The following is a 12,766-nucleotide window of genomic DNA, read 5'->3' on the forward strand; positions in this document are numbered from 1 at the left end:
TGATATGAATAATGGAAGAATTTTTAAGCATTAATTACTTTTATTTTTTAAGTTCATTTTTCTTTTCTGTTTAAATTTATGAGACAGTCGATTTCAATTTGAAAACTCTAATAAAAGTTTTTAAACATCGAAACATAATTTTAAGCATAAATTCTTATAACATACACATAACTCATACACATAAATTCTTATAATACATTTTATAATTCATCTGATTTCAACTTTATAATTTCTGCAGTAAAACATGGAAAATTATGTTTTCTCATTTTGTATTCTATAATAATTCTTGAACGTGAAATTTGACTACTGCTGTTAAATTTTTGCTATCAGATAAGAAAAAAACTAACTCAAAGAAAAAAGTAAATAACAATAAATGTATTTAAATTAGTTTCAAAACAGAATGCTATTTTATGTGCTAAAAAATTTATTTTTGGAGCTAGAATTTGATTTTGTGTTGCCGTGTCAGTACTGACTGAAATCCGGAGCTTGAGTCTCCAAAGTAGTGACCTAGCCCCAAGGTTGCGAAAAAACCCAACCCTGGTGGGTTTAATTGGTCTTTTCTGGGTTTTTCATGTTGGTATTTTTTTTTTTCAAAAGAGGGGGCAGTGATAAGTGCTTTACTTTAAAAAAGCTAATATTTATAATTAAGTTTAATTTTAAGAATTGACTTAACGTATTGGGAATAAATTGGTGCAAAAGTCAGAAAAATGTTTCTTCTGACATCAGGATTCAAAATATGTACTCACATACATCACACATTTGAATAATAATGGAAATATTACTTTTTCTCATAGATATTTAAAAGTGAGGCGTTATAATTTAAACACATAAATATTTTGAATAATGACATTAAAAAATACATTCATTGTTAAATTGGAAGAAGAGAAATTCAATGGAAAAATTCTAATAAAAGTTCTTAAACATGTAGTTGTTCAACATAAAGCATAATGCAGGGTTCAGCACAGGACATTGTAGAAAAAGTGGTGAAAAAAGTGATTAAAATTTTTTAAAAAGTGATAAATAGTGACTTAATTAAAAACAGTGTTATTATCTTAACATCCTTAAAAATATATAAATTAAAGAAAAATTGATCCAAAAACATTCTTTGCTATAGTAATCAAATATAACTTTAAATCACATTTTAATTAACTGCTATTAAAAAAAATACATAATAAACATTAGTTTTTCCTAACAAAAAAAATGTTGCATGTTTAACTTCAGTTCCAAGAACTTAAAATATTATATTAAAACAGCAGTGACATATTCCAAAGTTTAATTTCATTTCATTCAGTATAAATAAAATTTATTCAGAACATTGCAAACTGAACAAAGTGACATTAAATTTAGTTAAACTTTTAGCTTTACATTAAGCTAGTTTTAAAAATTTTGTTTACTAAAAAAATTTTGACCATTCATAATTTAAAAGCATCTACTTATGAGCCAAAAATAAACTACATTATTAAGAAAAACATATTTACAGGGGTGATTGTGAGCCCAAGTCAAAATTCTGATTCTTGAGATTAAAAAAAAAAAACAGTTTAAATTGAAAAATTAAAAAAAAATTTAAACAAGGTTTTTTTTCCATTTTCTCAATATTTCTTAGTTTACTGAAGATATATTTAAGATTTAACACATACCTACGATGACCTGGAGAAGTAATTAAAATTTACAAATATATATTTCTTTCTTGAGTTTATGATTATAACAACTATTTACTGATAAAAAATGAATATTAATCATGAATATGAGCTTATAAAGTATCTCTCCGGCTCTTCCTTACAAACAACTAAAATAAACTGAGCTTTTAAGTCCCACCTTTGAAATTTTGATTTTCGGAAACTTCTGTGATCAATGATTTTTTGAAANGCCATTCACAACAAAGTACCTTGCCTGTTTAATTTAGTGAACAATTCTGTATAATATTAATAAGAATCAAAAGTAGTGATATAAATGAGTAGCTTAAAAAACATACTGAATTGTGTATAAATTTTAACTAGAGCAATGTATTTAATATATATATGTTCAGAAAGAAGAAAATATTGATTAAAAAAATGTTACTAACTTGAACGATGAATGTCCCCCCCCCCATCCAGGTGTTGTACCAATCATACTCATATAACTTGCCTCATTCACAAAATTGTCCAGTCCGTGATACACACCCTGAAAATGCAAATAATCAAAATTGAGTACACTTTCTTATTATTACTTTCAAATTATTTGTAAAATAAAAACAACCAAAATTGTACAAATGCAAAAAAAGATAATTGTTTGTTTGTTTGCATTAAAAAAAAACATTCAGTTTTAGTAAACCAAAGTCAAAAGAGCATGGCTCCAAGCCTTTTCAACTTATAAGCCATAAATATTCTTTGAACAATAAAATTTATAGTTTCTATATGACATCCTAATTTTTAATTTGATAATGATTCTTTTTATCAATGCATTAAAAAAAAACTATAACAGCACAGATTAAAAANGGTTCCGGTTGTGCGTCCCTGATCTTTAGCCTACTGACTGCAGTATTTCCACTACCCTTCTGAACTGTGACTGTACCAGAATACATAAGCTGGGGCTTTTGGGCTGTCCGCAATGGCACATGATAGGTTGATGGAACTTCCTACTTCCGCATACATATCTGGACCTTCCATTATTTTAGCTTCAGGTATTGTGAAACACTAAAAAATAATCAGTAAAAAAAAAGTCAATAACGGATTCTGTAATAATAAGGGAATGATTATATATATATATATAGTCCTTGTGGCAGAATTTTCTCAGGCTTTCTGGGACATACCTCTCTGATACTAATATCTTTCTGCAAGATACTTTTAATGATAAAAAACATATATGTTACTCATTTAAAATAACAAAAGTACTGTGTTTAAAAAAAAAACTAAATGATTTTCTTTAATTGAACATGTAATAACTTTTAATTCTAATATTATGGGTGATATTCTTAAATTTTCTTTAGGGGGGATGCACAAATTATTTCCTTCTTTGCAATTTGTAACTAGTAACTAATCATCACAATAATGAACATAATAAAAAATCATGAAATCTGTAGTAGTAATTGCCGAAAGAAAGATCGACAACAAAATCATGCGAATCGGACTCCTCAAATGTGTGTTTTGAGATTAGGTCGTTGTGGTAAGTAATAAATGACATGGTATAAAATATATCGGATTTCAAAACTAAGGAGAAATCAATCACAATAACTGCTAAAAATTCGACAGAATCATGGCCGTAAAGAGTACAGAGTGCGTAGCCAAATCTTTCAACAAAAAATAAACACCTTTTAAGTACTTTTTAAGCACTATATACATTAACAAAGTGCAAAATAATACTTACAACAAGATTTTATAAAATATACAAATAAGACTTTATATGATAATGAGAAAATAACTAGTTTCTGACAAAGAACTGTTTTCTTGATTACATTAGCCGTTATAAAATGATTGAGAGATTTCTCGGTTTGCAGAATTGCACATGAGAAGGCAATAATCTCTCCAAACCTAGCTCAGTAGACACAGATACGGACTCGCAAGTATTTCATCAAACATGTAAAATAATTGGCGCTTTCATAAGCTATGGACCGACGGTATGGCAAAATGAATTGTGAAAACATTGAATAGAACAATGTGAAAAGCACGCTTTTGCATGATACGTCACGAATCGACACGGTCACGAAAAAAAATCTCATTTCTGAAAAGGGAAAATTAAGCACTTTTTAAAAACAGCCAATGAAAAAAGCACCTTTAAAAAGCTTTTAAATCACGAAAATTGAAAATATGCACATTTCAAAAACGCTATACACCATGAAGTAAACACTCAAATGCACAATTCATAAGTAATTTTACGTAAAATTTAAGAAGATTACGTTGTAAATTTCCGTAGAAAAGAAAAGTAATTGCTTTTTATTTTTCAAAGCAAAAATCTTTTTGCATGAACTCTGTAACGTTCTGCAACAATGTCGCCATATTTCTGTCCGGGGTACAGTACAGTCCCGATTATTCGAATAAATGTGAACCACAACTAACTCAGTTAATGCGAGTATAAAAAAAGGAAAGAAAAAGAGTGGAGAGAATGGATTGGTAGCTATGTAGTTTGAATTTTTTGTTCCTTTTTGAAAATCGGTGAATTTTCTGAAAAAGCAGAATACTAATTTAAAAAAATGAAATTTTTAGAAAATCTGAATTTTTGATAAAAAAGCTGAAATTTAAGAGATAAAAGTGAAAAAAGCGGAAATCCGCTAAAAAACGGAAAAATCTCATCCCTGTGTAGCGGAGAATAATAATTAAAAAAAATTGAAAAACGAAAAATGTGGGGTGCATGAAATACATAACAGTACATATATACATACATATAAACATTTTCTTACTCATACACATGCACAGCCACATACATCACAAACATATTCCACATCGACATTCAGATACAATTACAATTACAGATATACATGCACACATTCTCAAGAGCACACTAACATTACTGTTATGTATTTCATGCGCCCCACGTTTTTTGTTTTTCAATTTTTTTAAAATTATTATTCTCTACTACAAAAATGTGATTTTTAAAAATATTATTTTTATTTTTTTANTGTGTATGAGTAAGAAAATGTTTATATGTATGTGTATATGTACTGTTATGTATTTCATGCGCCCCACGTTTTTTGTTTTTCAATTTTTTTTTAATTATTATTCTCTACTACAAAAACGTGATTTATAAAAATATTTTTTATTTTGAATTTTTTCTTAATTTCTTTTTTCTCTCATTAATGCATTATATATCTATGTATGTATATAAATATATATGAAAAATAAACTTTACCAAAAATAATAACATAACAGGTAAGAACTAGCACACATAAAAGAGAGAAAATATTTAAAACATAAATTCAGGCAACAAAAAAAAAGATTTGGTACATTTAAGCCTTGCAGTGACCTGAATGTCCCCAACTCCACTATTACAAAATCTTGCTAGCAAATATTGATAGAAAATTTAGATCATAAATGACTCACCCACTACCCACAGTCTAAAGTAAACACTCTTGGATGGGAAGGAGCTGACCTGACACTCATACAGTCCCTCATCTGCCACTTGTGGATATTTAATTTGGAGTGCCCAATTATTACTTATTTGCATGTAGACACTTTGGAATCGAGTGTCACTTGTGTAAGTATACTCTCCAACAGTCAACAAATGAAAATCTTTCAACCTAATCCAAGACACCTAAAAAGAAAATAACAAATTTATTATATATCTATTTAATTCAGTACAAAAGATATTTCAGACACCAATACATGTTTACAATTTTTTTTCTCCACCAAAACATTATTTAATATGCAGGTGCCAAGTGCATTAGAAATGAGGAAATCTGGAACAATATTATAAGATATAAATATGAAACCTAAATAACTTTTTACATCTTAAATGAAATCTGAAAGAAAATTATAAGATTAAGAAATGGAACAAGCAGAATATATCAAATTTTAAAAGAAAAAATTATTAAAAATTGACCAGTTAGTAAAAAGACCATTTATAATAATGTTTCAGCACTTGATACTATTCTTTTGATTATATCTTCTGTTTTTTTATTTTTTATTATTAAATTTCTTTCAATCACTTACTTTAATTTTAGAAGCAGTTAAAATGCGAATTTTCCCAGTTTTTTCATAAAGGCATAGAATTAAAAAAAAAAAAATGAATAAAATTAGTTTGCAGTGCAAAAAAGAAATCAGATTCTAAGAGAGTTATGAATTTCATTTATTATGAGAGATAAAAACTTAATTATACATAGTCAATGAGAAAAAACTATTGAATTCAAATAATTTATCTCTGAAATAGGAATTTGATAAGCTTAATATGCAATATTAAGCTTATCAAAGTACCAAAGCTCCATGTACCTGCAAGTAGGTAAAAAATATAACTGAATGTTTAATGTAAAATAACAATAAAAAACCACCCTAAAAAGTAGACTAATGAAATATTGCTTCAAAGCTACAAAATTAAATAAATCTGTTGTGTAATAGCATACTTTTATTGATATTCAATAATTTTTTTTATAAAAACACATGGTATAAAAGAAATCCAGGTCTAAAAACTAAATATAAAAGAAAATTATAAATCCATGTAGATTTTTTGTTTCGATATTATAATTTACTTTCCACAACGGAATTAATATAAAAGTTTTTAAAAATTAGAGTGAATTTTCTTTAAAAAGAAACCAAAATATCAAAAGATTTAAAAGTTTTTAACACCTTAAATTAATACCAATTACTACATTTTGGAATTTCTTCAAAGCTAATTAAAATTACTTAAAAAAAAAAGTTTAAAAAATGTCTCTGTGGGAAATTATGTATCTGTATCCAAAATTTTTCAAGTAGTCAAGCATGGAGTAACATATTCAACATTTTTGACACTCTTAAGGCAACATTTATGACAACACTCTTAAGGCTGCAGATTGTGCATTCCTAACTTAAATCAACATAATTTGGAAGGGATAAAAATGCAGTATTAGTGTACCTTTTTGCATAAAATTTTGTAAAAAATGTTCTGTGCCATTTCACAACAAACAATAGAACTACTATCACAGAGGCTTTAAGATAGTTGTTTTAATGGGAATTATGTTTCATTTTATAAAAATAACAAAATCTGACGCAATTCTAACTGTTACAAAAATTAGTTAGGCTTGTAATTAGTGATATGATTACTTTACCTGCAATGCCCAAAACGGGAATAAGTTTAACAGACTTTTAACTGTTGTGGTGTCCGCCGACGCCACTTTCCGTCATCACTAACGAATCCATGACAACAGTCTTTAGTTGGGAAAGCGACGCTGCCTCACTATCCAGAGCGAGCAAATAAAGACTTTACTAATTCAGGGTGCGCACCCAAATCTTTCAACAAAAAATAAGCACCTTTAAGCACTCAAAAAATATTTTTAAGCACTATATGCACTAACAAAATGCAAAATAATTTTCAAACACTTTACATTATAACGATAAAATAACTAGTTTCTGACAAAGAACTCTTTTTCTTGATTATATTCGCCATTATAAAATGATCAAGATTTTTCAGTTCGACATCAGAGAGTGGAAAATGAAGCCTGAAATTGAGAATATCTTGCAATATGAAAAATAAGAGTGAAATAATCTCATGGAACACAGCTCAGTAGACGCACATGCGGACTCGCAAGTATTTCATCCAACATGTAAAATGATTGGCGCTTTCATACGCTACGGACAAACGGTATGCAGAAATAGATTGCAGTGTTTTCACTACAGAGCGAGAATGTGAGAATCTCGCATATTTTTTTCTTTTCTCTCAATAAAAAATTATTAATGCGAGAAGTTTGCGCACTCTATTAATCAATTTCGAAATGCAAGAATTTTGGGAAAAAATTTCGTCTTTTGCCATTTTGAATAAAATCTGTTTCACTTTTCTTCCTTGATCTTTTATTATTTTGAACATTGATCCTTGTTATCTAGCTTCCCTATTTATCAGTACTATTGTTCAGAACCGGTGCGAACAGCAGAACACCACCCCCGAACCCCTTTCAGAACACATTTCTCTGCAACCACGTGTTCACCGTAGGTAAGGTTACTTCATGTAAGACGTTTAAATTTTTTGTGCATGAATGTAAGATAGACAAATACCTTGCTAAGGCGACATCTTCCACTACGTAATGGACAAATGAAAATTAAACAAATGTCGGTAGAAATGGTTAAAACGAAACAAATACGGATATTTTTCAACCAAATAAATATAATAGCCGATGAAAAAGTAGATATAGAACATTTTCCATATCATGATGCAGCAAAAATATTCAATTAGAAGATGTGAAAAATGTATTATAATTAAAGAAATAATTTTTTTCCAAGTCTATTCGTGTTTTTTTAATTTTTAGAAATCTCACTTAACTTTTTGAAATCTCACCCTGTTTTTGAGAAAGGGTGAGAAATTCTCTCCCATTTTTTTTCTGTAATGAATACACTGGATTATTGAATTAATTGTGAAAATGTTGAATAGAACGATGTGAAAAGCACGCTTTTACACAATACTTGGAGAAAATCGACATTATAAAGAAAAAAATCTCATTTTGGAAAAGGGAAAATTAAGAACTTTTTAAAAACACTCAATGAAAAAAGCACATTTTAAGGGCTTTTAAAATATGAATATTGAAAATAAACACCTTTAAGCACTTTTTAAAAAGGCTACGAACCATGTAATTGATGTTTGTTACTATTTTTCTGTTACCTATTTGCTAGCATTTTATTTTGTTGTACTTATGTTTTATTGTTGGATTATTAAATATAGTTTTAAGTTATCATGATTCTTATATAACAGGCCTGGAATTATTGTAATAATGTCAATATTGCTGCCTTTTCAACGATGTGAACAATGAGAGTTTGACATGAAAAGTTAGCATGCATCTAAATTTTAAAGTAATTAAAAAAATTTTGAGAAAGGATGACACAGGTTAAATTGTGACAGGATTTTAGTAAAAAAAGGTAGCTAGAAATAAGGAAATCATGGGTCTTAAAATCATTTGAAGTTTCCAAAGTCTAGCAGAAATACTGCCAATCAAATTTATAGTAAAAGTTCTAATGATAAATTACAAAAAATAAAAGTGCACTACGTACAGCTCTTTCTCCAACAATGTTGACGATACAGTTGAGATAAACAGTCTGTCCAACTTGTGTGGTGACATTTCTTGTGAGATAGGGATCCACATTAGATTTCTTTATATAATGCGGAAGTAAAGCAGCCAATGGATCAACAGTACTGCTGTCAGGAGGAAGATCCAAGTCTCTACTTTCTCCCACTACACACAAACAAAACACAAATAAATTAGCAAAACATTTTTTTTTTGGACAGAATGAAATGATAATAATGTAGTTTTACTTTATAAAGTCAGAAAAACAATTCTAGAAGAAAAAAAAACTATTAAAATTTTAAGATATTTTGGGCACTTTTAAGTCATTATTAAGATTTACTTTGTAATTGTTTGTCAGTAATTTTTATTTGCATTTACATTTAAATTTTTCTAATTGCTTTTCTTATTTGATTTTCCATTATAGGGCCTCGGGGCACTGTCAGTTTTTGGTTTCACCACTGACAACAGAAAGTCACCTGTATGTTGGCAGGCAGTGTGTCCCCTGATGTAGTGCTGTCCCGCTAACACACAGATCTTCAAAATTTTATTTTTTTGCTAGAATTGTTTTTCTGACTTTAAATTAAAATAAAACAAAGTTGGATTTAGCTGCTTTAAGCACTTTTCTATTTTGATTTATTATTTTGAAATGTTACTTACCAACTTATTTTGTCTTTTTCTGAATTTGTAAATTTGTTTCATTGTTTGATTAGATAAACATAGTCTTACCCAACCATTGGCGTCATTTTGGCATCACATCATATGGCGTGTTTATTGGTGGGAAATTACTAATACTTTAGATAAGAAAATTAATAAGAAAAATGAACTAAATATAAAAGAAGTAACTGAAGCAAAAAGATCCTTACTAAATTTAAAATTAACAAATAATTAGAAGAAATTTTTAAAAATCAAAACAACTAAACAAAACAATCTATATTAAAATTTAAAAAGTTATCTCAGAAAGTATTCTTATACTTTAGTAGTTAGTCAGTGATGGGTTTCAAATCATTTATATTCTCAAATTATTTTCAATATTTTTTAGAAGAAAAAGGCAATTAATAGAACATATATTTAAAAATTTTGCTACATGTATAGTTTGTGAATAGAAAGAACTCTCCTGTCTTATTCTGCCTGCTGCTAAGGAAGTAAGAAATAGCGTATTTCAAAGAGGAGAATTCATGTCCCCTTTCTCTTGTCAACCAAAGTCTGAAAACCTTTTTTAAATATAGACCCAACACCCCTACTTGACACAGTCAAACCTTGTAACCATAGTCACCACTACTGCTCTAAAAGAATGGCAAGGGTAGTTCTTGACATAGACAGACTACATGTTAGATTTTAAGCTAAATTTTTACTATAATAATTGTTGCCTGACTGCATTGAGGTCATAGACAAATTTAGATTTATGAAGATGGTGGTGCAGATTCCTCATTATAATAGATTCATCATTATAATAGATTCATCATTATAATAGATTCATCATTAACTATTTAAACTAGATTATTATAAAAACTTCAATTTCTGAAGAAAAAAAATAATTTGATAATTTCTTTTTTAAAGATTTTTTTCCACTCAAGAATAAAAAGAAATTTGCCATTCCTGTTTTCTCAATCAATACTAGAATCTCAATCACATTTTTTCATTATTTTTTTTAAAAAAAATAACTAAAACAAAGTTATTTATCTGAATAGGAAATTTTCCACATCAGTTTCCATGCAAAAATTCGGGAAGAACTAAGCATTGCCACTTGAGTAACAAACTAAAACAAACATAAAAAAAGGATGTTGTTGTTGCTAATTTACGTCGCACTAGAGCTGCACAATGGGCTATTGGCGACGGTCTGGGAAACATCCCGGAGGATGATCCGAAGACATGCCATCACAATTTTGATCCTCTGCGGAAGGTAATGGCACCCCCGCTTCGGTAGCCCGACGACCTTCGCGCAAAGTCGAGCACTTTACGGTAGAACAGTTTAACGAGGACCAATATTGCACACCCTCGGTCTCTACGCAGACTGATCCAAGTGGTCACCCACCCGCACGCTGACCATAGCCAGTGATGCTTGACTTCGGTGATCTGCTGGGAACCGTGTCTTAACGATCAGTCCACNCCGTAAAATACAGGAAAAAAAGCAAAAAATTTTAAATGTAAAAGTTTTTTGAAAATTATTTTTAATTACAAGGATGAATTCCAAATATAAGAACTAGACATTAGCACCTTTAGATTTATAGTTAGACATTATTTGTCTAGCTGCGGTGCTCTTCCTAAGCGTCTTTAGACGGGCACCTTATCCTGCCTGTGTCTTGATTCCTATAAATATTATTCATAAAAATAAGCTGCCACCCCTTTAAAACACTGCCTTTTTATTCATATTCCATTTTGAAAAGAATTATTTCATTGTTTAAACAATAATTAGACACTGGTAAAATTATCTGAGTTTATAGGTTTAATTCTGATTATTATTACAATTATTCTTATATTATTAAGATTATTCTCAACTGCTTGAATTTTCATAAGTATCTCTTTTTTTTGGTAGGGCTCAGAATAAAAATTTTTCAAGTAATTCTAAATTATTTTTTAAATACCTTTTTAAAAAAAAATAGCCTCCAATTGTTTATTTTTTTTTATAATTTTTAATATTATAGAAAAAAGCTTTCACATTGTTTATCAATCAATCACTTGTTATTGAACTTTTTTTGAAAAAAATGCATGCACAGAGATTGTCTTTTAGCATGCCTTTAATTATTTTTACCAGAAGTATTTTCTTATTTTGATAATGGGAGAGAATTATTTTTTGAAATATATACATAAAATAGTATAACGGTAATTTAAAAATTGTTGAGGATCAAATTCAGTTAAAACATAATATTACATGTTTTGATAGAAGTTTATGGTGCTAAGTGATAGCCCTTTTTACAGAGAGGAAATAGAAAAGTACCATTATAGTCAACTAGGGCACGCCATGAGACATCTTTAAAAATTATTGCAAGTTTAAAATTTTAAAAATAATATCGTAGTTGTAGCAAACAGATACTGTTATGGAAATATCTCCACAAGTTAAATCTCCATTCTATTACTTACGCAGCATATTACAAAAATTAAAAATATAAACATAACAAATAAATACATAGTTAAATTGAAAATGAAAACATTTTACCTAAGAAAAGATTTTTGTAAGACAAAATAACCTAAGCTTTGGCCGCAAAAAAAAACACTTAAGGGGCTAGCCCCATAGCTAGTAAAAATTGCATTTTGAAGGAAAATTTCGGGGATATATAGACAGGATAGGAAAAAAGAAAATATGTATCTGCAAAGAAAAAAAGATTTACAAGAATCAAATAGTCTATTTTCGTCATCATAAGAATGCATTTTTTAAGACCCTAATTTATAAATGTAACTCAATTAATATGACTCAAAATTTAGAAGTTCTTTGAAAAACATATATTTGATCATTATCAACCTTGATTGTTACTATTGGTGAAACTTGGATCAAACCTAACACAACACATTTTTAAAAACATTCTAATATTATAGAATATAAATATTTTCAATTATAAATTTTTTTTTAAATCTTTTAAAATTGATTAAAATAATCTTCTTCATATTACTATTTAACAACAGATTTGCCTTACTATAGCGATGAGAACTCCTAAATAAATATGCAAGATAAATCATATTCTAATTAATAAAAAACTAATAAAGCAACTAAGGTCTTACATTTGATGTATGAAGATGTTAAAATTAAGCAGTTGGAGATTAATATAAGACAAAAATGTGGCAAAATCCCAAACATAGATTCTGAAGCCATTGCTGATCTATCCATTGCTACACTCTAATGAAAATACAAATCCATGCCATTGATTTAAGACGTTAGAAGACATTTATAATTTATATATTACGATTTCACATTAAATTAAGAATCACGTCGAACAGTTTAGCAAAACAATCTTCTAACATTATATTGTGTCTCCTCTGGTTAAAATTGCTCTTTTTTTATTTGTTTTTCATTGTAAGATGCTAAAGTTCACCTCAATCTGTGTTTTGATTGGTGAAAGGAACGAAGAGTTATTCTACATATAACGGTTATTGAGAATTTAAAGGATTTTGATTCGTTAAGAT

The 12,766-nt window shown here is 28.5% G+C and overlaps 1 protein-coding gene across 1 annotated transcript; it reads right to left on the minus strand.

Moving 5' to 3' along the window:
• Window positions 1–4,893: 4,893 nt before the first annotated feature.
• On the minus strand, window positions 4,894–12,675 carry LOC107438161 (lachesin). Its single transcript, XM_043052691.2, has 3 exons — window positions 12,365–12,675; window positions 8,637–8,818; window positions 4,894–5,223 (listed from the first exon to the last, which is right to left on the minus strand). The coding sequence occupies exons 1-3, from the start codon at window positions 12,468–12,470 to the stop codon at window positions 4,993–4,995; spliced, it is 519 nt and encodes a 172-aa protein (XP_042908625.2). The 5' UTR covers window positions 12,471–12,675; the 3' UTR covers window positions 4,894–4,992.
• Between the last annotated feature and the right edge of the window lie 91 nt (window positions 12,676–12,766).

The sequence above is a fragment of the Parasteatoda tepidariorum genome, chromosome 2 (genome assembly GCF_043381705.1).
Source record: "Parasteatoda tepidariorum isolate YZ-2023 chromosome 2, CAS_Ptep_4.0, whole genome shotgun sequence".
NCBI classification, from domain to species: domain Eukaryota; kingdom Metazoa; phylum Arthropoda; class Arachnida; order Araneae; family Theridiidae; genus Parasteatoda; species Parasteatoda tepidariorum.

Excerpts from the sequence above, each read along its gene's own strand:
- LOC107438161 (XM_043052691.2), bottom strand. The coding sequence starts at position 12,470 with ATGGATAGATCAGCAATGGCTTCAGAATCTATGTTTGGGATTTTGCCA. Across the intron at positions 8,819-12,364 it reads AACATCTTCATACATCAAAT|TGGGAGAAAGTAGAGACTTG; the intron begins GTAAGACCTTAG and ends GTTTGTGTGTAG. Across the intron at positions 5,224-8,636 it reads ACATTGTTGGAGAAAGAGCT|GTGTCTTGGATTAGGTTGAA; the intron begins GTACGTAGTGCA and ends TTTTCTTTTTAG.